Source organism: Meleagris gallopavo, chromosome 1, assembly GCF_905368555.1.
Source record: "Meleagris gallopavo chromosome 1, MGAL_WU_HG_1.1, whole genome shotgun sequence".
Taxonomy (NCBI): domain Eukaryota; kingdom Metazoa; phylum Chordata; class Aves; order Galliformes; family Phasianidae; genus Meleagris; species Meleagris gallopavo.
In genome coordinates, this window is record NC_139404.1 from 46,278,722 (window position 1) to 46,305,502 (window position 26,781).

Sequence of the window (26,781 nt, forward strand, 5' to 3'; positions counted from 1 at the left end):
AAGGAAAACATAAGTCAGATTTTAATACTATGTTTCACCATATTTTTAAAACATATATATTGATGAACTTAAGGCAGAACTGTACATACTTTAAGGTTAGTAGCAAGCAGGCTGTTTCTTGCTATGAAGTCCACATACTGAAGGTAGCATGAACAAATCTTCCTAATTCTAAGTACAATAAGAACTTCCTTAATGCCTAAGGGGGCCTAAATATAAGGAGTCAATTTCTGTGATCTAATGAATGATTAACTATGAAATCCTTTTATCTGAAAAAGAAAACCTTTATATTAGAGTGTTAATTTAATTAGTAGAATTTTGCTTTTGAGAGTTGTATGAATATGTTATATTTGTTCTCAGATTTATGTTATTCCATGGACATTAATTATATCATTGTGATATCCTCTCTCCTGCTCTGAACATCTAGAAAGACCTGTACTACTAAATCATACTTAATAGGAGTGTGATGGTTGTTGCTTAGGCAACAGAATGAATAAATGCAGGTCAGAATGTGCTTCCAGAAAAACAAAAGCAGGAATATGGTACAGAATGAAGAACAAATATGTCTAGCTGATTTTTTAGTGCACTGAAGTATTACAGTTATTTGATGTAAAGCAGATAAAAGTAGGTAACCAACATGAAATGCTTGATATGATAAGCTTGTAAATTATATGTAAGCCATTTTAATAAAGGTAACCCAGTTTTCTCATGCTAAAGAAGACTACAATACATACAAGTTTGGAGAAGTCTGATTTTTTTCTGTTACACAGCAGTTCTCTCCTCTCTCATTTTCCTACAAACAATTTTCTCATTAAAATTTTGGATAGGATGGAAGATATTTTAACAAATCCTCTCTCGAGTTTTTCAGGACAGTCTTTCATTACATAATGCTCTCATATTCAAAAGAATAATATAAAAAGAAATTGGTATTTTCTGTTAATTTTATTTCTCATAAAATAAGGGAAATGATCAGTTTCTAATGCAAGAACGTAAATTGAAATGCGTTACAGTATAATAAACTATGAAATCCATAAATTAGTAATTATTAAACTACTGTAATTTTATACTTTTATTACTAGACAATTTTCCAGATTTTTGTCTAATCACTGTATTTGAGGCTGTAGTCTTCTGTTCACACATGCATGCTAGCACAACTATTCTTAAGAGCAGTTGTCTGTTTTATCTGCAATATATATTTAGGAAAATAATAATTTAAAATGATTGGAAAACACCATCTGGAACACACACAAAAAAACCCAAAACCCAGACATAATTTAATCTACCTAATGCCTGAAAAGTTAGATTTTAGTATTAAATATGCTGTCAGATAGAGTTTGCATATTTACAAAACTGTGCCAATAAGAGTCTAAAGAAATGCAAGTCATAAATTCCCACAGAATGTGGCTGGGGCCCCTCCATAGCCAGGGAATGACTGGAAAGCCCTCCAAGGCAGTTTCTTTAGCTCCCTGGGTGTTCATCATTTACCTGTGGTAGGCGTACCCCTCTGCATTTGTTATGCCGCCTACAGTCTCTTGTGAACAATTTCCTTCTGTAATCTCTTTAAGACTAAATGATCACCTTCTTACGTAACTAATGCTACTATATATACATATAAGAATTTGTTGTTATGTTTTCGGAAACTTTGGCTTGAATTGCATTTTAGAACTCTTTTTTTTTCCCCTCACTCTGCACTCCCTTGGTGCTTTGGTTCCAAGAATATTTAAAGGAAAAGGTGGTAATGATTTTTACTGATATAAGCAAAAGATGTCAGACATGGAAAAACAGGAAGAAATCTCTACACTATTATAATGTGGAAATGACATAAATTGGTGCCTTAGTTTTCTGATTAGTAACGTGCAGGCATATAATCACGCTAGCAAAAGAAATTAAATAGGAAAAACACAACTCATAAGATGATTTTATAGTCATAATATTCATGTCTCACTGCTGTTTCTCATGTGCTTAGTCTAAGCTATGAAAAGTTAGAACTGTTCTAAGACATAGCTGGGGACTATAAATATTTTAAGGAAGGGGTGATTGGTAACATTTTAAGATCTGATTCTTTATGAGAACTGTGATTGGGATTTTTGCAAGAGATACAAGTAATGGGAATACTGAAGCTGGTATAAATGTGATTATATAACAGTCTTGTAAGTAAGCTTCTCTCTTTACAGTCAATATTCATTTCAGCTGAAAGTTTTTCTGGCAGGTCTGTGTTACTTAATACGTCATGTTAATACTGTAAATTCTGAAGCAGATAAAATTTGTTTCATTCACTTGTTCCTGAAATACACTCAGTGTTAAAACAGGAAAATGGAACTATTAAAAGGAATGCATTACTTTTCCACACAGGGCATAAGTTTCAACAAGTGAATCCCACAGCATGATCATCTAAGATGCAAAAACACTTAACGAAGACATCTAGAATCGATTGCAAAGAGAGTGCACTTTATTAAATAGTGATCTGCTTTTAAAATACTCCTCATTGCAAGAATGGCATTGCATGCTACTTAATTATTGTGAAGATGATGTTAGTATTTAGATAAAAATAGTAATATGTGAGGTATTGCAAATAGGAGTGTTTACAGCTTTAAATATTGTGAAATTGTCTCCTGCAGTGGATTAAAAGAACTGTGCATTTTTCTTTTTTAACCTGAAGGCAGACAGGGGAGAAAAAGACCCTTAATATGCAGTTTTCTTTTACCATATTTCTCGCTAGAGCATTTTGCAATGTGAATATTTCAGAAGTTTATTATAGGACAGTCTTTATATTCATTTAGCTAGACACAGAAAAGTGAAACACTACACAAATCTTAGTGCAATGCAGAATAGCTTTAAGGTTTTAATGATCACATAAGAGACAGACAAAAAAAGGCAGCTACAGTGTATATACACAGCTATGCACGGAAGATTTCTTACCATAAATTGCACATTGTCAAATCCATTAGCCAGCAAGTGGTTTTCATACTGAGGTAGCCCAATATTTTCCAACCATTGTCCCACTGTCTGGACAGGGCATCGGGGTCCTGTAGGAGGGTGAAGAGGGAGGCGTTTAAGCAACGAATAACCGTCCACTGGATAATAGCGGTAGTCCTGGGCTGAGAGGTGGCATTGCCACATCGTGTTCCTGGGAAAGTTGGTATCAAAGGAGCCCGCCAGCTTGACAGATAAATGTTTTCAGCAAGCAGAAAAGTCAGAAGTAAAACATAGTTTACAGGGCAGTATATACCGTAAGATCTGATCCTAGCTCTACATTTCTTGGTTATTAATCTTTACTACAGACCAGTACGTCATACAGAAGAAAAAAAAAAAAAAAAAAAAAAAGCATATCAAGCTGTCAGCTAAGCAGCTCTCCGTTATATGTGATTGTTGGAATACTCCACAATGAGCAATGCACTGCCAGCAGCAAGAATTCTTTTTATCAAGTACTCCTACACTCATCAGTATGCAGCTCCATGCTTCTTGCTCCCCCTCGCTCGCTCCCCTTCATTACCCAGCCTAGGCTACACCTCGCATTTTCAATAATAGCCATCAGATAAGGCAGATTTTTTTTTTTGTCTGCAAGCTGTAAGCCTGCTGCTGCTGCTTCCTCCTACACACCCATCCAAGCGTCAATCTTGAATGATGAGAGCAGTCAAAACAAATGCAGAAAATAGCAAGACTCAAAAGCAACCTAGAGCTCTTAAATCTGAATAGAATCTTTATACCACTTACGCTTTACATATCTGTTTGTTGTAGGTTTTTACGTTTCACAAGACATTAGGAAAGACAATACATAAACCATAGCCTATGGCATGATTTACTGTGCATTCCTTTTTCTCTTTTTAATACAACATAGGTAGTGGTCCGCATTTCTGATTATATAAAAGCAAAACCCTTTAATGAATCAATAATGAATACATTTCCCAGTTTCCCTCCTGTGGTACAGCAAAAGACATAAACTGCACAACAGTTTTAGTCCAAGTAATTAAATTATCTGCATGATTTCTTCAACCGTAAAATATTATAAGACACAAGAAAACCTTCATGACAACAGAAAATGATTCAACTTGAAAAGGTCACCATTCAAATGAATAATTAAAAACATGTTTTTACTAAATAAAATTTTAAGTTTATATCTTTTTCTTACAAAAACATGAAAGATAGCAAACAGACATACAAGACATGATTTCTAGTAAGGCTATAGGTGTTGTATATTTTATCAACTATAGCTGGAAAAAAATTAAATAAGAAATAGTGAAAAGTTAAAAGCAATTTCTGCTCAAGAAATTAAATACTTCAAGAAAGATCTTCCATCAATGTTTAATTTTTGAGGTGGTTTCTCAAATGGAAACATTTTACGCCTTTGTTCTCAGAGGAGTATTTACTAAACTTTTCCTTTTCATAACAGGCTCAACGGTTACAGGGCTTAACCAAAAAAGGCAGAAAACAGATATATTCAGTATATAATTCTAAAAACTCTAACAGAACTTTGTTTATTGAACACATTAACACTTTACTTTGGTTTTTTTGTCCACTATGAACCTCAAGTGATGACCAGCACAAGGTGGAATTTAATTCCAAGCATAGGGAGATACAGATTCCTGTTGGAATCATAGAATGGAATCATAAAATGGCCTGGGTTGAAAAGGAGCATAATGATCATCTAGTTTCAACCCCCCTGCCATAGGCAGGGTTGCCAACCACTAGACCAGGCTGCACAGAGCCACATCCAGCCTTTTAAGAGTATTATTTGAACTTAATCATAGCTCGGCATAAAATTTGGAAAAATCCAAACTTACATTCTAACCAACATATTATGATACACATTGTAATTGAAAATGACGTACAGAAGCTTCCCAAGCAATACCAGAATGTACTCCAAACTGAGATGGATATTTAAAATTAAACATATTCTAAGAGTTTGTACAGCAACCTGAATAGTCCTTGAACAAAAATCAGATAACCTTTCACTGTCTGATATTGCTGCTTGGATTTGTAGAACATCTCACACAAACTGAAGTCCATAACAGATTTTAGAATAACTTTAGCTGAGCCCCAGAAGATTTTCCATTAGGTTGGAAAGGATCTAAGCACAAGTCTGTTGTGGGAGCTGATGTTACTCCAAGTCTTCCTACTGCTTTGAAACACTAATATGTGAAGTATAGAAGTTTCACTGGGCCTCTCACTGGGCTTACCAGGAGGTAGTCAACCTGTAATTGCTTTTATGAGTCTTCTCTTATGAGTAATTTAATATCAACAGCATATGAATATATACAATATAGAGCATATTTTTTTGCTAAGTACAGTTTGCACAAATATCTATATGTACTTCAATCACATTAATGGATTATCCAGTTTTTCTTCAAGAAAGTAGATATTCCAAAATGATGGGAATGTAGGTCTCGTGGAGATGCAAACACATTTCTTCACATTCCTGTAAATCTTCCCTATTTTGTAAAGTTTTTCTACTGTAAATATCTTATATTTACATCAATATATCCATGTATCAATATAAATATCTTTGTACCTAGAGTATAATCCATTTAGGGCTGTGCCTGGCCAGTAGCAAACAGTAAGGAGGAGGATAAACAATGTTGAATTGAAATATAGTGGGCAAGAAAATTTGAAAAGCAGGGCAAGCTGTTCAGATAAGAAACTGGAAACAGAATTATGTCAAGCACAGTGAGAATTAAGACCATGCTGAATTCTTCTTAGTTGACTGAGAAATGATGAATTTCTTTGAAAAGGAGTCCTAATGTTGTTATGTTCATTTCCTCCAACCAAAAAAAATGATTATGGGAAGAGATCTAGTAAAGCGTAATCTCACTCATTCAAAGGATTATATGTATCATAATCCTTGATGACTCCTGTATTTCCTGTTAATTCACAGACACAAATGTCTCTATATCCACTGTCCTCCATCAACAAAAATGTTCTGCCCACAGTAATGCATAACCAATAATCAATACACCAGTTTCACTGTCAAACTGCTTCTTCCTTACCTTACTATAAACAGCATGGAAGTTATACTGCCAGCGTACATGAAAAGTGCTTGGCTCAATGCCTAGCAACAGTGTAGGCAAAATTCCACTTCAGAGTGGCTCCCCAGACACATTTCATGTAGCTATTGGTACTGTGTTTAACTGTCTCCCTGACCCTAGCACTGGGTGCCTGTAGCACTGTTGGTCGCACTGTGCACTCTTCTCCAGCTATTTCTTGCCAGTATTAACTACGTGTCTGAGCCATCAGTACAACATAAGGTTGCTCAGCATGGGGGCATGGGAAAAGAAAATAAAGAGAAACATGGCCAGCCCAGCTTACAGCTTTGTCTTCATCCGTGACTATCATCTCAATGCTAGAGAATCCTGGTATCTATAAAGACTACTTTCCCTCCTTTTTGCACCAAGAAGTAGTAACACAGAAAGCAAAGAGCAGAGGCAGGAATTAGGATCATGTCTGCTGTTACATGAACTTGCAGCTCATTTGATCTCCTTTACCAGTCAAAGAGACTTACTGCAAGGGGGCTGGTTGGACAAGTTTTCTGAGCTTCTGCAAATGGATCCTGGAGCTGCTGCTTTGAGACCAGAAGGCTCTCTCTTCATTTTGCTCAAGTTTATGATTCAGTGCCAGCCTCATGTGTATGTGCTACAGCAGGCAATGCCTACTCTGCCTATGCCTAAAGCTGGTCCTGATATTGAAAAACACGGTGTGGACTGTAAGATATGGTCTCACCTGCAATACATTTAAATATCACTGTGCTTCTCTATGATTTCAAAAAACACAAATGCCATGACAATTCTTCTGTGAGACCTTAACCAAAACTGATGCACTCTTTCCTGCATGGAAGAATTGATGTGGAAGTCTCTTACAGGGATAGAAATACTTTGTTCTTTCTTCTCCAAGGCAATAGAAGCACATTCAAGCGATGTCTGCAAGAAAGATGCCATCTGGTATGCTATACAACAATTTCTACAAGATGTCTTGTTCCCAATGAGACTCAGAATATCCTTGTTGTGGTGGAATTGGCTTAATCTGTGATATCAGTGTGCACATGATATAAGGTAGATTTGCTCTAAATACTAAGGAATGTATGGTCCCCTCTTCTACTGTTTCTACTGTTAGCACCATGGATTTTTCTTTTCTTTCCTTCCTTCCTTCCTTCCTTCCTTCCTTCCTTCCTTCCTTCCTTCCTTCCTTCCTTCCTTCCTTCCTTCCTTCCTTCCTTCCTTCCTTCCTTCCTTCCTTCCTCCCTCCCTCCCTCCCTCCCTTCCTTTCTTTCTTTCTTTTTATTGAAGAAAATAAAGAAATACAGGGACTGTCATGATTTACTTGTAGAGAAGGTGCTGCCACAGTTAACATTATAAAATCTATTTTCTTACATAAGCTGGTACCTGTTGAACATTATTAAGCAGTTCTGGTGTTACAGAATCAAAGACAGGAGAATTTCAGTAGCTACTGACCAGAACATTTCTGAGAGATTATCACAATGTGAAAGAATGAATCTTTCAGTTGACAAGCAATATAGCAGGTCAGTAGAATTAGATACTAAATACCGTGAATTGTTGTTTTGTGCATAAAAGCTTTTTGCCTCACATAACACAACAGGAAGAATATAATTTTATTCTTGTATTTATAACTTTTTCTCCAGTTGACATCATATCTCAACATTGCAACAGAGTGTGTGCCAAAGGAGAGTTAGCATGACTGGGTATTCTAGTGAATAAACTAATGATGTGTATTTCTGGACTTGCTTCAGGGAAAGAAAGCTAGATTCATCTTCCACTTTTCTACTATAATTCTGTTCAATGAGAAGTTGAAGGGAATGTGACTCTCTTCTTTCTGGATTCCATCACAAGTCTAATAGATTACTGTGATTATAGTCCACTCAGGAAAGCTACAGTTAGAATGCAATTGGAATTCAGCTGTTTGTTTTTTTCTTGTGCATGGACGGAGCTGCTACTGATGGAGGTAGTGGTGAGCAGGTGACATTAAACCAAACCTCAGTGGACCTCTGCTATACTATGACATTACTCATTTTGATATAATTTTCTTTGGTTGGACAGGTATTTCAGCTACCGGACATTTTTTCAGGAATCCTATTCAAATCTAAAGGATAATTGTAGCTTAGATGCAAGTTAATAGCATTTTCTGAAAATCAAGTTAGTTTCTCAGAACAATTTCCCTGCTTGTCTTGGGAACTTTTTACAGGATAGTAGTAGCACTACACTTATCACCTATGAGTAATCATTTTCACTGTTCTCATCCAGGATGAAAACATAGCTTTAAAATTTACATGATACCATGACCAATCAAAATGTTGTATTTAATTCAATAAAGTCTTCAGACTTTTAAAAACTAGCACACTAAATGCACATGCATAAATGTATACTGTGTTGACTTGCTAGAAATGCTACATAAGCCTAACACTTTAAGCTATAATTCCTGGCCCCATAAAACAAATTCATATAATTTTAGATTTGAGGAAACCTTTGTGCAGCTCTGTGCTAACAAACACTGGACTAGCAAACAAGCAAAACTGAGTTACAGAGAAATATTTGAAGAAAATGTTTTAAAAAGACTGAAAGAACACCTACTGCATGAAAATATCTCAAGAAGTTAAATGTAGCCACGAAGTAAATGGCAGCTGTAATTTCATGGACTTGGGAACTGATGAAAAGTCCTATAGAGAACAGTGGAAACATAGAGTCCTGCTACTGAAACTGCCAGATCTTTGAAATAACGACTCTTGAAAGTGTAAAAGATGGAGGCTTAAGGATTTTTCTTGGGCATCATTTTAAACACCACATTCAACCTGAGGTACTTTGCCACTTTTTTCCACCCCCTCCTTTGCCTAGTTAGGCTCAGAGGCTCCCCTGCCCCAGATTCTGCAGATTTTGCTGTCATTTCTTTTCAGTAGCTGGTCAGGTGAATTCCATTTCTCCTTTGTTTTCTTTCTATCTTCATTTTATAATTTCTGTTCTATAGTCCCGATTTAACTTTACTTTCACTTATTCTTCTTGTTCATAGTGATTGTTTGCTCTTTTATCATACTTCACCTGTAGCTACAACAACCTGCAATTTTGTTTCACATCTGTCTCTTTTCCTCTTACTTATTTCTTTTTCCCCACTTCCCCTTTTTCTAGGGAAAAAAATATTTGTTTAAAGTTAAGTTATTTATTCTGATAATTTGTTCCCTGTGATTTGTCTGAGATTGAGATTAGATTTGGTTTACACATTTGAATTAGTCCTGACTTAACTGGAGCATACTCCCCAGGGCTGTGGTCATGGCACAAGGCTTGCTGGAGTTCAATAAATGTTTATACAATGCTCTCATTAAATAGGACTTGAGTTTCAAGTGGTCCTCTGTGGAGCCAGGGTTTGGACTCCATGATTGTTGCAGGTCCCTTCTAACTTGAGATATTCTATGATTCTATGATTCAATATTTATAATGATTAGATAAAGGAGAACATCTCTTTGGCATAAACTGGCAGTTTATTGTAAAGATGGGACTCTCAATCTGTACTGGAAATTATATATTTAAATGGGAGCAAAGGAAACTTGAAGCTCTTTATTAAAAATAGCAATGAAAAACTCCTCAACCATTTCTCCTCTGCAATGCTCAAAATCTCAGAAAATAAATAATATATAAACTAGATAAAACATACTACTTTCACTGATGTGATATGGCAAAATTATAATAGTGAATAAAAAGTAGATGCGTCAGGATCCTTAGGGCATCAATGAGCCTTGCTGTCTCTGCCTGTGATCTCCTGGGATCTCTCCCATCCTGTCCATGGTATAGGACCACATTTTGGCTCAGTCTGAAGCCATCAGTTCCCTCACAAGTGATGCTGCAACAGGGCAAGTCTGTAGACCTGCCTCTGGACCTATCTCCTAGATCAATACAGGACTTTAATACCAGGTACTTCACGTTCTGAATAGACACTCTCAGGCATACACTGTGTTTTTTTTGTTTGTTTGTTTTTGTTTGTTTGTTTGTTTTCTGGTCCAATTTTCAGTCCTGCCTCCTTCTTTAATTAGGAATCCACGTTATAGCCTTCTCTCCATTCTTGTCTCAGACCTCATCCATTTTTGTGCCAAGGTAGGCTCACAATGTGGACCCTAGTCATTCCTGTTATCTGGGCTATTGATGAAGCCTGTTACCAGCTCCTGGCTCTGTGGGACTACACCCAATGAGTGAGGGCACAGCTTGCTACACTAGAGAATGACTGGTCCACTCTCCCTTACAAAAGGTCTCAATAGGAACTTGTCTTACACAAAAACTTCTAAATCAGACCACCTTAAATAATGTTGCTCCTTTACCAGAAAAGTCTGTAATACCAAAAGAAAATGGCAGTATTTTTCAATGAACAATAAAGAAATTACATGAGTGGGTGAGCATGCTGACAATTCACTGGACTGTTTGCATATGGATGAAGTTACATAAACTCTGCTCATCCTCTCTGTGAGCTCTTTCACACTTGGATTCTTAACTCTCCCACCAATGGAGCAGAAACTCTGAATTGTCCTCTCCTATCCACAGATGGAGCCTAGGATCATGTTTCAGGAGTCTGCACTGATGCCTACAGACCGTTTGAACACCTTTCATGGCATTAAACTTATTATTGTGTGATGTTTCGTATTAGAAATTGAAATGATAGGAATATAACTTCACAGACAGGTTTACTAACTATCTTCCAGGCATCATTTCTTCCATCACTCCTTTATTAGAGCTAATGAATGTCAGCAGAAGCTCAAGTGGTCCTACAAGATGTAGATTAACTGAAAATGTATGAGTCAAGCTGCTTTGACTAACATTTTATAACATGATGATGATAATTTCCTATACTAAAACAAGATCAAAACTAGAGCTAGTTGAATAATTGAAAACAACACTTACAGTTCTTAAATTATCTTAAATTCTAGTTGTGAGCTGTTCAGCCACATTGCCTGATATTCACTGTTTGGAAATTTTCATTAACATATATTTTTGCTTGCATAAATTTGAGAGGAATTATTGGTCTCTGTATGAATGCTATATATCTGCAAATAAGGGGATCTGTGTACCAAGAAAACAATTTATTCTTTGTAATTACACTCTCTAAAACATTTCAAATAGCCTACCAGACAACAGAAGTATTGTTAAGTAACTGAGGTGGTCCATCACATCCCATAAGTAGAAAAACAGTCAAACTGCTGAATACATATAAAATATTTATCCAAATGCATGCATGGTCATGAATAATAAATATACTTTAGACGTAGATATCAGAACTGTTCACAGCTTTACAATAAATGCCATTATTAGCATTTAATGCTAATTCATATTAGCAAACAGTAATTTAATTTCAATCCTTTAAGAGTTGCAATGAAGAGCTAAAGGCAACAGAGATTAAAAGTAGAAAAACAAAGATTTGGAAAGTTTCTCACATCACAGGTTGTGAAGTAAGGAAGTAGAGGTAGCAAATATTAAAGCAAATAATTCTTGAAAGTTTTAAGGCACTCAAATATATTTTCTTCCTGAATAAATGACAAGGAAAGAAGACAAAGATTCTAGTGTTATGATCACAAATTCAGGTCAACAGCCGGGGTTAGAAAGCAAATGAATATACATTAGTTAGTTCAATTTCTTAAATTAATTATTTTTCTGTAGATGGAACTAAATCTAGAAACAATTCTGCAATGTAACATCTATAATAAGCCAAAGATTTTTAACTAGCATGTGATGATCTTGTGATTACTAGAAATGTGAGTTTCCAAGGATTCATGTCTATTTAAGTCTGAAGAGTACTAGATTAAGAAGGAAAGATGACTGAATCAACCGAATTTTCAGGATACTGTTATTAATTCAGTTCTAGCAGACTTAGATATTTATATATCTTATGAAAAATAAACTCCTTCGTGGACTTACTGGCCAGAAAATCACCAACTCTCATGTATTTGGTGGTCAAGTAAAGAGTAATATTAATTTTGTCTGAGATAAATAACCAACCAAGATAATCAATAAAATTTTAGAGATTTATTCTTGGTAATCACTTTATGTTTTTCATAAAATCTATTTTAGAATTTTGGAATATTCTGCTCTCTTTAGAGTACTGCCTGGCCACAGACTGTGAAAGCCTCATTTTTCAACAGATGCTTTTAGCTCCACAGAGGTGCTAATTCCTATTCTGCATACATTTTGTTGCTGATATTAAAATTGATTTTAAGAAATAAATGCTCTTCAATTCAGTGACATTGGATGAATTCAAAATTAATACACATGGATGTAAATGATTACACAGTTGCAAGGTCCAGATTAAACTGCAAGAAGAAAGCTGAACATAAAAATATCAATTAATTTGATAATTTTCTTTTCATATAATTTATCAGAGCTTGAAATAAATGTTTCTTATCCTCTGGAATTACAGTGCAATACTTATGAGAGCATTATAAAATGAGAGCACCATTAGCTTGTCACTTTTTAAGCACACCAGCAAATAGTCTGACATTAATTTCAAGCTTAAGGAGGGCTAGATTAGGTTAGATATAAGGAAAAAGTCTTTTAAAGTGAGTGTGGAGATGCACTGAAAAAGGTTGCCTAGTGATGTGGTTGATGCCCCGTCCCTGTAGATTTTCAAGGCCAGATTGCACTAGATGATCTTGAAAAGTCCCTTCCAACACTAAGGATTCTATGATTCTAATTTTCTAATTCTAAAATTCAGACAAACTATCCTTGTGGAAACCACACAGATTCTCAATACTTCCTGTGAACTGAAATGGTTCAGAGAAGAAAAAGGCAAGGCCTCGTTCCTACTGGAAATAACTTAAAAAATGTTTTAAGCCATTGCTTCATGTTCTGAAGTCTCCAAACAATCTCCTATATAAACATAGCTCTGCAGTGTTTAGCCCTATGGTACAAAAAGATACAATTCATACAACTCAGTCAGGTAGATCTGACAGTGAGTAGATTGGAGTATTAATATCATGATCCTCAGAAAGGTTTTCAAATAGACTTAAAGATTAGGGGCCCATTTGCTATAAATAGAACCCTGGTGATTAGGTGAGAAATATTATTTTTGAAGATGCTTACACAATCAATTAATTATAGTTCAGATTAGTTTTGTTCTCGTCAATTCAATTTTGTAAAGCAACGTGATAGACAAATAGGCAAATACATTCAAACTTTTAAAAGTGTAAATAACTTTTAAATTCATTTAAAGGTGATTTTCTGTACTGCTGTTTCCAAATTTGCTTAAACTTCACACCACTTCTCAAGTAGTTATATTACAGTGTATCTTAATGAGACAATCTGATGGTCACAAATAGACAACAACAACAACAAAAGAATTGTAAAGAACTAGGCTTTACATTTATTCACTAATAAACATCAATAATCTTTATATACTGTTGTTCTATTTTCTTACGCGTCCTTGTTTGTTATTAATAGCCTCTATTCTTTCTAGAAGATATATTCCAGAAATGATTTGTTTTTTTCAAATCTGTGAATATAATTATGGAATTGCTTTGCAAATAGTGTTAGAAAAAGTCTAATAGAAGACACAAAAAGTATGGACACAAAAAAGGTATGTGTTGGTAGATACTTGTAGTGAGAGTGGAAGTGCAAAAAGAAAGTTCACTGAGTTATAGCGTATGTGGTTAAAAACAACCTGATTACCTACATTTTTACTGCCTTTTCAATTTAATCTATGCTTTCATTTTTAGTAAGATGTTGCAAAACCAGCTCTGATTAATTGGTATAAGGAGAGCATACAGCTGAAAGCTACCTTTAACATACTACAAGTTAAAATTGTCAATGAATCACCAAAAATAAAAGAAATGCTTGCTGCTTTTTACATCCAACTCCCATTACATTTACTATAAAGCATAGCTGAAAGTTCTACAATTATCCTGAGTTTGCCTAGTCATCTGTAAGGTTTATTTTGGTATTCAATGGATCATTAAAACAGATGCATCTGTATCTTTTGTTAGGCTTTTACAATGCACTAGTCAACAGAACACTAATCCCATTATTTATGATTTCTTCTGGAGAATTTATATGACTTTGTGTAAGTTCAGTGGCATGAAATTCATTACAACTATCATGTTCTCAGTAAATAAATGTCAAAAATACTTCTAGATAATTTACAGTTTGATGACTTCTGTTCTCCACTACTTGTAACCTTGTCAATCACATGAACCTCAATTACCATTGAGATCATCTGAAATGCAGAGATTTGTGAAAGAAATATGAAGATTCATATGAATGATGTGGTGAATAGAAACGCGTGTATGAAAGCACCAGAAGAAATAGTGGTAGAAAGGGTTGCGAGCATGGTCTGCATTCATAACTGAGCACATAACTGACAGGGGTAAAACACTAAGAATTACATTTTTATCAAGACAAAAGGGATGCACTCTAATAAAACAAGAGCACAGATCATTTGTTAGCAGAAGACTCTACAGACTACACAGGAAGATAACAACAACATTGCAGAACATCACATCTTATTTCTCTCCTTGTTATTTCAAAAGAAAGACAATCTCTAGCCCTAGTCCAAGACAACAAAGCAAAAACAATGAGCACCACTGAGCAAACTTCTGAATCAAACAATCACACCACAGCAACTATTGATTCCTAAAGATTGATCCAAAAAAATTATTGCTAATCAAAAGCAACCAACAGATATGATAAGAATACAATAATGAGCATCTTTTTTCTTCTATGTGGGGTCCAAGTGACCGTGGACACAATTTGGATGAACACACACACAAACACTATTTGTAAGAGAATGTGACTGCCTGAAAATGGTTTTGTCTAAAATAAGCATCGGCTCCCCCTTCCATAGCATCTCATATTGACTTTAGTTGCTTAAATTCCTGCCAGTGATTCTGCTATTCTGATTTAAAATCCACTGTTCACTTTGGAGTTGGAAGTGCAGAATCAGGCTCAATGATAGGAGCCTATTCCCTACAGCACAGTCCTATAAGTGATGATAAAGAGTTCACAGACTTGCAGTTCAAAAATTTCAAACTGTATACGCATTTGCTATTGAAGCATCAAACAGCACTGGGAGGAGAGACAAGTTGCTGGAGCTCTCAGCTCTCATCAAGTCCATTTTCTATCAGTTAAAAAGTCAGGATCCCTCTGGATATTTTTTTCCCTTTTTATGATGCTAGAGATATTTTGATCTTTTTGCACAACATATCAGCTTCAGTGACAAGGTGGGAGTTGGGAGGGAAGTGATGTTATCCTTATTTTAGTCTAGTTATTATGGTTGGCTATTGCAAAGTCAGAGTTGTGGGTTTAAAACTATAAGATTAAGAGGGCTCCCACTTTGTGAGAGGGTGAATGGCTCTTTTTATTAAAATCCATGAATTGACGCAATTTATCAGAGCACTTAGTCTGACCACATAAAGCTTTAAAACAGAGAAGAAACTGGACAAAATAGACACTAAATTACAATTGAAGTACATACTTTCAAATATATATCTTACTGCTGTGAAAATTGCCTTATGCTAACATGCCTACACATATCTAATTAAAATTCTGCCTTAATTAAGTACTTATATTTTATCTTTTTTCTGCCCTTGAGGAGGGAGGATATTAACAGCTTTGGAGGAAGACCGCTTTGCCAAAACTGCAACCATATGGCAGCAAACAGAAAAGGGCCAGCCTAACAAGTCTTCATTTGTTAAAATAAAGTTGGACTTCTCTGGAGTGAAACATCAGCTTTGATAGGCAGAGTTCTAGGTAAGATGAAGGTCTCCTGTTTGAACAGTGGCAGTGAAGCAGATGGGAGAAACAGAGGAAACTGAGCACGTAGCTTTTGGCACTCCAAGATCTGTTCAATTTCTATTACATGTTAGAGTTGTACAGGGCATAATGTGAACTCTTAACTCCTCTCACTCAGCTCTTCTGGCTGTGGTCCATCTTTTCCTTTTCTAGTTAAGTCATATCTACTTTACTTTCACAACCTTAATTCTCAAACTCACATATCGCACAAACTTGAAGTGGAAAATTTCTCATAATTTTCTCTATACTAAGAGTGAGAATCATTGATAATAGCTTTGGTCATATCAGTAGACAAGATAAAACAAACACAGAAAAAGCTATTCTGTGATGAATGCTTCTAACTTGCATCCCTGTAAGAATGATCAAAGAAATTATACCACAAAATACATTCTAATACAGTTCTTCATATTCTACTGTAATTCAATACTAATCTTTGAAAAGCATTCATTCAGGTAGTCTCAGTTACCATCTCCAAGGATGGTAACTCCACCACCATCCTAATCCTAAAGCCTGTTACAATGTATCGTCACTCTTTCTACCAAGAAATGGTTCCTAACACCAACCTGAACCTCCTCTGATGCAACTTGAGGCTATTACTCTCATCCCATTGCTGTTTCCTGTGAGAAGAAATCGACCCCCACCTCACTGCAACTGCTTTCCAAGGTTGTTGTAGAGAGCAATAAGGTCTCCCCTGAACCTCCTCTTCTCCAGATGGAATTCAAGTTCCCTCCGCCTGTCTTATAAGACTTGTGCTTCAGAACCTTTGCCAGCTTTATTTTGATTCTTTAGACATGCTTCAGGACCTTCATGTCTTGTAGTGAGGGGCTCATAACTGAATACAGTTCTCTAGATACAATAAGGGACTCAGGGACAGGGACGTGTTCAATTAAGCAAAGAAAACTTGACTACAGTGCACTTACATTGTATATATGGACAGTATCCAAACAGTAATTAATCATTAACAGAATTATGAGATTGTAAATCAGCCTCCATGTGCTAGAACATGCAAGCTCAGTCCTAAGCTGATTGTAGACTGACTTGATGTGGGAATTACTTTTCATAATTAATTTCCTTGTCCTTATTTTAATTACTCTGGTTTGAAGCAATTTTTACTTTAATCATGATGATATGATAGCCATTACCCATGCTGAAAAGTTATCTCCAAAGTAGAAAACTCCTTGATCATTCCCTTTTTAATGACTTGCAGAATAACCTCTGAATCACATACATCTGAACAGCTACTGGGCTCCAACTAACAGAAATACTGCTTAGCATGCCTTGAAAGAGATTTTTATTCTAGAAAAATGTGTTTATAATTAGGCAAAGAAAATATGAAATTGAAGTGTTTCTTCTTTTTACCAGAGAAGTGCAGATGGCTGATATTTAAAGATATTAGCTTTTCTAAATCCTTTGCAAAATATATGTTACTAATCAGTAGAAGTATCTACTATGCTGGAAAAAAAAGAAAAAGGACAGCTGTTCAATTTACTAAATTCCGCTTTCTAGATGGGTTCAATCTAAATCATATTATCAAACTAGATTAATTACAGAAAGGGTTGAAAGGACTTAAAACCCAATCCATTCAACTGACTCTAGATAAGGTTAGTTTTACCAAAACCTATTTTTTCTTGACAAATCCATGTTGTCTGCTACCTATCTCATTGCTATTTTCTATATTAAGTTTTTCATTCATTCAGCAACTCTTCTATGAATCGAAAATAATTCCTCACATTCTCCTTCCTCACCCCTTTTAAATATAAGCTCTACATTATCCTCCTTTAGTCTGTTGGTAACTCAACCATCCTCCAAAAATTCTCAAAAAAACTCACTGTTGGGTCTAAGCTTATTTCAGACAGTTATGAAACACAAAATGAAGTTAATAAAATCATCTTTAAGATATCTAAGCTAAAAAATCCTGCTCTTTCCTTATCTACCATTAAGGTTCTAGCCCTTGGATTAGCTGTGCATGCCATATGCTCACTGATGATATTTTCGGGTAGTGTGTGATAAAAGGTTATTGTACATTTTTACCTTCTCTGTTTCTACTATAAGCAGCTTTCCCCTTCTTACAGTACCAAGTACGAAGGTGCCAAAGATTTCTTTGTTGTTCTCCTTATTAACATACCAGTATAATTATATTAAATCTTTATTTATCTTGCTAGTTGCGTCTCACTGAGTGCTTTGGCACCTCTGACTTGTCTGTACATGCTTGCATTATTATTCTATCTTTAGCAGAAAGAGAAATTTTTCTCGTTATTTCTAAGTTGAAAGAAAATGAGACAATTTATGCAAACTAGTTTACTTACACTTTTTTTTTTTTTTTTTTCCAACTAATGTAGCCTCGTAATTATGCCTTTAGTAGTGTTCTGTTGAAGAACTCAAAAATTTCACAAATCATGGAATGGTTTGGGTGATCTTAAAGATGATCAACTTCCAACCTCCTGGTCATGGGTAGGGACATCTTCCACTAGACCAGGTTGCTCAAGATTCCATCCAACCCAGCCTTCAACACTTCCAGGAAAACTTGCGTCTTAGAGATTTTCATAAATAAATTCCCTTTATTTATTGACATCTCCCTCCTTGAGACTTGTTTTTCTTGTTACCTTTCTTTTCCAACAACTGCCACAATAACCAAATCTCTAATTACTATCAAGTCCTATAGTTTTGGATTTGTACCAAGAACAACCATATTCTTCTTTGCTTTCAGGGATACCAATTGATATTCAATAGCTCTAACTAATAGCATGTTGAAGATCTTAAGGCACACATTGTATTTTTAAAATAATGTCAACACTTCTTCTCTAAATACATTAGACAAGGAAAGTGAAGCTTCCTAAAAACAATGCTCAATAATTTAGCTGGTTTCAGGTCTACATGAACAGAAATCTTCTTCACTTGTACAGCCTGAACATTAAATAATGCATTGTTAACTTTTTAGTATGTATATATACAAAAAATACAGCTACCAAAACTCATATATTTATATGTAAACAGATGAAGTATTTCAGATTGCTATCTGATAATACTTAGTTTTCCTTCCAAGTTATAGGCCACATAATCTGAAATATTAGCACAGAGCTAGGAAGAGAAAAGGTGAATGTCAAGTTCTGAGATGGAGTTTACGTCAGAGCTACAGCACTTGGGCAGATAAAACTAAATAAAATGCACTGGGATCCAGACAACATCAAATCTGCATAGAATTGGGCAAGAACTCTGAGGAACATGCAACTGAAAGGAAATACAACCAAAAGAGATGTCTTCATTACAGTCTGTGTGTTGATTACATTTACAGAAATGTAGTTTTGGTTTGATTCATAATACATATAACTTGATTTCATCATTAAGAGCAAAATCAGATCATAATTCTAAACAAGCTGAAGATCATTAGGAGATGACAGAAAGGAAAAAAATATAGGTTTGCAGGCAGCTGCATGCTGAACAGGAAAGTTGCAAGTTAAGAGTCCCTTCTGGGGAAAGAAACCAAAAGATCTGCCAGTTGAAAGAGCTGAAGAACCAAATGCCATATTTCAATGCCAAGAAAAATAATGCATACAGAAGCCACAAAATGCCTGATGACAAGTGTTGCTGTGAGATTTTTTTTGATATTACAAGTAAAAGAAATGGTGGCTAGTCAAAGGAAGGGACAGAATAATGCTTGCATATCCCTACTTATGCAAATCCGCGTACTCATATCTTTGCTTTCGTCTCAAGCACAGCCCTTACTTGTTGTACAGTTTCTTAATAGAGGCCTGATTTTGAGTGCATTGCCTGTGTATTATCAGAATAAAAAACAATAAGCAGCAAATCCTGAATTTCTTATATCTTCAGAAGCTACCATCTCCAAACATAAAGCTAAGAGATGAATAATTCTTCCTACCAACACTACAAGTTTCAGAAGGAAAAAACAGTCTTCCAGGACAATATGCCTAGCAGTTTGCATTATACTGCTTCCTCCCTTTTTTACCAAAACAAAATCTGCATCTGCAATTGTATTTGCATTCAAATCAATTATTTATTCATTTTCCTAGATTCCCTTCTCACTGTCCAGAAAACATTAAAGTAGCTGTGTCAACACTGCTAATTGATGACAGTTTTATCTGGCACAGATATGATGCTTCGTGAAATGGATGATTGTTAAAATATTTTTTTTTAATCTTAAGTAATAAGATGTGTACATAGTCCTCTGACTGATACACAAACCTGTGGAATTGCATGGAATTGCTAGCAGAAATGTGCCAGTACAAGCGAGTCAACATTATTGTGCCTCAGGGATGTGCTGGTATAGGTGAGTTAACATAACTATGCCTCCAGACCAACTTATTCACTCATGCCTGTCAGTTTTCTTTCCATCATCTAGGAAAAACACACAGTAAAATACTTACAAAATTCTTATCAGCACAGTTGCACAGATTTTTGCTAACACACCAGCAAGCTATTCATAACTTAGAGTTCTTAGAATTCACCACAGTAGGGAAGGCTGCAAATTCTCCCATCATTGCAAACACCAGTCGTTGGCTTGTCAGCGACATTTTTAGTACTGTGCCAAATATTTGCTCAAAACAGTATTAGATAATATAGAATCACAGAATCATAGAATCACCGAGGTTGGGAAACACCTCTAAGATCACCCAATCCAACCATCCACCTATCACCAATATTTCCCACTAAACCATGTCCCTCAGTACAACATCTCAGTGCTTCTTGAACACCTCCTGAGATGCTGACTTCACCACCTGCCTAGGCATCCTGTTTGAGCACCTGACTCTGAGAAGGAATTTTTACTAACGTCCACTTCTATCTCCACTGGTACAACTTGAGGCCATTCCCTCTAGTCCTACTGACAGTTACATAGGAGAAGAGGGTGACACCCACCTCACCACAACCTCTCTTCAGGTAGTTGTAGAGAGTGATAAGGTCACCCCTGAGCCTCCCCTTCCCCAGACTGAACAATCTGTTCCCTCAGCTGCTTTGGCCTTTTTAGCCACCTGCACACACTGCTGGCTCATGCTCAGCCGAGCATCAACCAATACCACCATATCATTTCCCCTACACAGTCGGAAGCCATTCTGCCCTAGCCTGTAGCGTTTCCTGGGGTTCTTGTGGGAAAAGTGCAAGACCTGGCACTTGGTCTTGTTGAACTGCATTCTATTCAGTCCAGCTATCCAGCCTATCCAACTTTTTGGATTGACAGCAGCTATTGGACTACATATACACTGAGTATCCTATCACTAAAAAAAAAAATGAATAAATTAAAAAAAAAAAGATTGGAAAATATCTCTCTAGTAGAAGGGCTTCATTATAAGAAGCATTTTTCTGATAAGATTTCAAAACAACATTAATGATTCCAATATGCTATTTAAAGTAACAGCTCCAGGATACTGGTCCTAATGCATCTCTAAAAGTAAACAACATTGATTCTGTTCATGGTTATTCAAATACTTTCAAATGATTTCAACACAGCAGGTTACTTAGCAATATCTTATCTGTGCTTTCCCTATAGACAACTAATAATTAAACAAGAGTTAGTTGTTTTTCCTTACTTGTAATGTGATCATTCATCTCTCCAAGTCCAGTATTAATTCCAGCATCTATGGAACTCATGATTTTATCAATCTACAAAAAAAATGAACAGTGAAAACAATTGATGAGTGTCATCTTCATTATTTTTGGGTTTTCATGTGTGAAATTCCGGCATTATTACTCTCATTAAGGCAACAGTATAAGCAAATTGAACAAGGCAAAAATGAAATGATGACAACTAACGTCTCCACTTCAATTTTTATTTTGCAACATATTTGAACGCATTGAAAGCTAAAGTTCGAAATTGATGAAACTAATGTTTCTTTACCTACAGTTCCTGTCCTACTGATGATTAGGGTCATCTCAGTTTTTGAAACTACTTTGTCATATTTCTGTACAGGGATACAAAGGAGAAAAAAGCATATATTAAAATCTTTGTCAGAATAGATTTTAATTGTATAGGGTTATTTTATTTGATGGTTGATGTAATTCATTAGAAGACAACTTAAGCAGTAATATTAATGCATAAAAATATTTTTTGTGCGTTATAGAGTACTAAATCATTCTCATTAAGATTTCCAGAAAACTTCCTAGCTCCCTTTTTTCTGTCTGCCCCAAGGCCATTGGCATAGGTATGAAATGTAGCTGTGCCCACATGTACCACTTGTGAAACAGCACTACATTCATCCCAAAGCTTATTTGCATAATTCTAAATTACACTGTACAGACTATGTCTGAATGTATACCTATTATATTTTCCATAAGAGCAGAACACACAAAAAACTAAAAAATCTAAGGTTGTCTTAGAAGGCAGACACAGTGAACTAGATTCTACCAACATTAATGCTAGGATTACTGGGAAAACTGACTCCTTTTTTAATACTATGTATTTGTCACAGGTGCCAAGAGAAAATTTGGGATTTATGTAAGAATCTGCAGATTTAGAATTCATACCTACTTTTTTGATAAATTGCATTTTTCTTAATTTAAGAACAACAAAACATTGAACTACTCCAGAAAAAGCAAACTGACTAATTTCAAGATTTCAACATAACTAGGCTAATAAAATCACAATCTCATCCTAAGTACTTTTCCACTGAGAAAGTTTCTCCTTTAAACAAAAATTACCTTCAGATATCTTATTAACCCAGTCATTTAAATGAGCTGGAAACATTTTCCTAGAAAAGAATCAAGTACACAAACTCTATTTTTTTATTTTATTTTTTTCCTGAAATAAAAGGGTACTCTGGAGATGCATACACAGTCCCACAGCAGTCATTTTAAAGATAAATGCTTGCTTCTCTGTAATAGCAGTAAACATAAAACACTTCACACTCTTGATCTACCTCAGAAATATTTGGGCTTTCATGTCTATGAAGAATTGCTTACATTTTTTGAATCTTAGCACAGTAGAAAGAAAAAAAGTTAGGAGAAAACTGTATAAAACTTTCTTTAAACCAAGCTGTAAAAATAAAATAAAGTCTTTTGTATGAGCAAGCATGTGTATCATAGAGTCAGGGCAGAAATTTATCTTAATAGCCCTGAGTTCATTGTAGCTACAAGTGTATTCCCACATCACACAAGAATCAAATGTGTGCCAAATGTTGTATACCATTAGAGGGTGTGTTATTCATAGAGGGTTTGGGAAATGAAAAATCAACCAAAAATCTTAGACTCTATTCCTGCTGTTTTCTCGTGTCTCTTGTTGGGAAGCATTGCGGTGGTGGGAAATAATTAGTGAACATATAAATAATGGCCATTGCTACAATACTTCTTCCAATTTTATTAGTGTCAGCGGTGAAGGCTTTAGTGGAAAATAAATTCAATGTCACAACAAATTATAGCATTACTTCTAGTTGACTTCATTCACTATGGAAACAATAGACTTCATTAAAAATACAGCATTTTGAATAAAAATGTCTGGCATTTTGTGCCAGCTGTCGAACTACTTTGCATTACACTATGGTATATTCTCAGGATTTGTAATGTGGAAGATCTATTTGTTATTTAATCTCGAAAATGGAAAAAATAACAGTATTTTCACAACACTATATATTTGCTTGTTCTTAAAAATGGCCAAAACTTACTTCTTCCCATTCTGATGTGAAGGAAGGCGTTCTCTCAGAATTTCCTTTGGAGCACTGTTGACTTGGTGTGGGTTCACTCCAGTTGCTTCTTGCTTTTTTGCCACTTGGTGGATGGGTGATAAGATTAGAATCAGATTTTGAAACATTTTTGCACAAATGCATTTCAAGCAAAGTCTTTGGTAAAGATCGTATTCTCCCAAGTGTGCATGCTCGCTCAACAAATCCTCCAGTAGTAATCACCCACTGTTCGCTTATCCTCGTTGATGTGCCAACCAGTGTATGATTTTCTACTGGTTTAGTTTTAGAATGAAATATGGTTCTGTTTACAACTGGTGGCTTCTTTTTCTTAACAGGAGGATCAGTGTTGCTTTCTTTCCGTAGCTGCATCTGCTGCATTGTGCTCTTGCTCAAAATGCTTTTGTCCAGTGGACTACTGCACTGGTTTCTCTTGCTGTACAGCTGGAGTGGGTTATCAGGTGGGTCACATGCAGGTGATGAGCCATGAAGTAAGCCCGCAAACTGCTCAGTAGGGTTACCTTCAGGAAGCTCACTTTCAGTGGACGTTTCTCCCTGACAAAGACGCTCTGAAATGAAAGAGAATATCTTGTAAGGAAAAACAACAACAACAACAACAACAAAACGGGATGATAAAATACCATAAGCAATGACAAACTTACTTTGCAAAATCTACTTTTTTTTTTTTTTTTTGCTTCCTGTGGGTTTTTTTTTGTTCTGTTTTGTTTTTATTCAGAAAGAAAAGATACAAGAAGAATTGATTTATTATTCTCTTAAAAAAGCAATTCTCTCCTTGAACTTGCTTAATTTATCCTGACTGGCTGAAAGACAGCCAAAACTACTCAGCATTACACGTACATTCCAGGAAAAAGTAGATTTATAAAATAAAGCAGTTCATTCCTATTTTATCAGTTTGAGGTGTCTCTTTTAATTAGTTACTGAACTGAAATGCGTTCAAAATATACAACTTTGTATAATGAATTACCTAGTTCCTTACTAGGCAATAAAACACAAAGAATCTGTATTGCCAGGACTGCTAATTTATTTTTTAATAGCCAATTTAATAGTCATTATTAAAAAACAGTGAATTTGCTCCATTGTGCCTTTTTACACTCTCTAAAGAATAGATTCTGAGTATTTTTATTTCAAGAAACTTACAGGTATAGCTTCAGAATTATAGAAATCTTTGTAAAATAGTTTTAAATCAAGATTTTTTCTTTAAAAACTGAACCAAGTTTTATAAAAATTTAGCAGAAAAAGAGAGTGCTACTGAAAAATATACTTTTTGACAGAATTCTCAGTGTACATATTTTTTTTCTATCTGTTTCCGTAAGGACCAGAAGAAAATTACTGAGACCTTTTTCAACCTTTTTCTAATTAATCATTTAAAGTGTTCCTATGGATAACATCATTGCATTGATGTGGCATTAAGTTAGCATATTCTATTCCAAATAACCGTATCCTCACTAACAGTTGCATCTTCAGAAACTACTTCATGAGAGATGACACCTCATTCTTGCTAGAAGTTGCACAAACATATAGCAGACTCTTAACTGTAGGACTATATGCACAGCAAGAACCACCAGAAGGATTCAAACACAGTATTGTGTCATAATTTCCAAGTAATGTGAGTTTTCCATTACCTGCTAAAAGATCTGCATGGGAAAAGGAGGACTTAGGACATTCTTACTTTCTTTCATCACTGAAAATTGCTGGATTAATTGCAGGTCTACAGTTTAGAAGGTGAAGGTGGCATGAAAGATATTAATGATGTAATGATTTATTTTGATGATTTTCATTTTCATGAAAAATTCAGTAGCTGAGATTCAACTTCAGATTAAGACATCTCTTTTTACATATTTGTAAGACTAAGTATGCAAGCTTCCACCGTAGCCTCTGACCAGTTAGACAGTCAGTAGATCCTAGATAGTGGTGCCACACACTGAATACTGTGGTCAAGTGAATTACTCTCTGTATTGCTATTTTCTGTATAGTAATACTCTGTGTTACAGAACCACACAGAATCACAGAATGGCCCATGTTGGAAGGGACTTGAAGGATCATGCATTTCCAACCCCCTCCACATTTATTTACTCCTACTTATTTATTATATTCTCTTATTTATTTATTTACTCATCTATTTACTTCACATTTGTTACTATTTTTATTACTCTCTATTAACTATATCGATTAGATTACCAGTGACTATAATCAGATGCCTCCACTCAGACATCTTAATAATCAACTGAATTCTATTCCACTGTTTCAGAGACAAGACTTAGAGCTGTCTGCTGGATTCACTTAAGAAACAGAAGTGTTTTTTGGGAAAGAAAAAAGGAAGAGTAAATCAGGGAAAAGAAAAGACATATACTTGTACGTCAAGGATTTCACTAATATCTACACAAACTTCAGTAATATCTTTTCTACATATATACTAGTAAACTAATACACTAGTAAAAATGGATAATTCTATTCTTAGGATCTAGAAAAATTATTTGTTTAACCTCCAAGACAGCTGGCACATCCAGTAATTGGGAATGGTCTCCAACCTCAGCTATAACTTAAGCTACATCCTGGCACTGTCTAAGTGGGTACTACTTGGTCTTAGCTAAATCTTGCCAAAATCCACATAAAAATTAAACAGTACAGACTGTTCAGTGCTAATATCATCTCATGTCCTGATTTTGTTTACATTACTCCTATAGACAAAAATTGTTCCTGAGTAATCTCATTCTTCTGTGGTCATTAAATATATGTAGTGACCACTAAAAAGTGTATATCATTTCTTTACAGCAGTGGTGCAGTGACACCATATCAAAATATTATTTTCAGTTATTATGTTATTTGAAGTGGAAGACTTTTGCAATGGATAGAAAAATTATAAACATACTGAGTGCAGCATGATCTTTACGTACAGTTACTGTATTGCACACATAAGAATATGTATATTATTGTACCTCTAACTTTCACCTTTAGAAAAACAACAGGGCATCAAGATGTAAATGCAAATACTTTAAGACAGGAAAGATGGAAACATTGCCTGTGTAACATTTAGTCTTCTGTGTTAACACTGTTTTTCACTTTTTACATAATCACCTACTATTAAAAAAAAAATAAAATGAAACAACTGCTTGTTTCATTTAGTGTTCAGATTGAAGTTTGCATAGTGAAAGAGAAGCAATTCAACATATTATATTCTCCTTGTACAAAAAGGGTAGACTTATTGCCTGCATACCTGCACTTATTACTGCATATCATTGAAACGCTTCTTAAAATGACAAATTTATCAGCAGCTCATGAAAATTTTTATGATGATCATTATTCACATAGTTCACAAATATGAATTCATGTATCTTTATAAAGTGAGGCTGTAATATTTAATATGTGATAACATTTTAATTTGA

At 35.2% G+C, this 26,781-nt stretch overlaps 1 protein-coding gene across 5 annotated transcripts in view; it reads right to left on the reverse strand.

Annotated features, from left to right (window-relative positions):
• ANKS1B (ankyrin repeat and sterile alpha motif domain containing 1B) overlaps positions 1 to 26,781 on the reverse strand; it is a 407,202-nt gene that overhangs the window by 193,979 nt on the left and 186,442 nt on the right. For all 5 annotated transcript variants that reach the window (XM_085223686.1, XM_085223680.1, XM_085223692.1 and 2 more), the window contains exons 13-15: positions 23,363 to 23,946; positions 21,296 to 21,368; positions 2,917 to 3,023 (exon numbers count right to left, since the gene is read on the reverse strand). In XM_085223686.1, the coding sequence (XP_085079812.1) occupies positions 2,917 to 3,023; positions 21,296 to 21,368; positions 23,363 to 23,946 (764 nt within the window). The remainder of the gene's footprint in view (positions 1 to 2,916; positions 3,024 to 21,295; positions 21,369 to 23,362; positions 23,947 to 26,781) is intronic.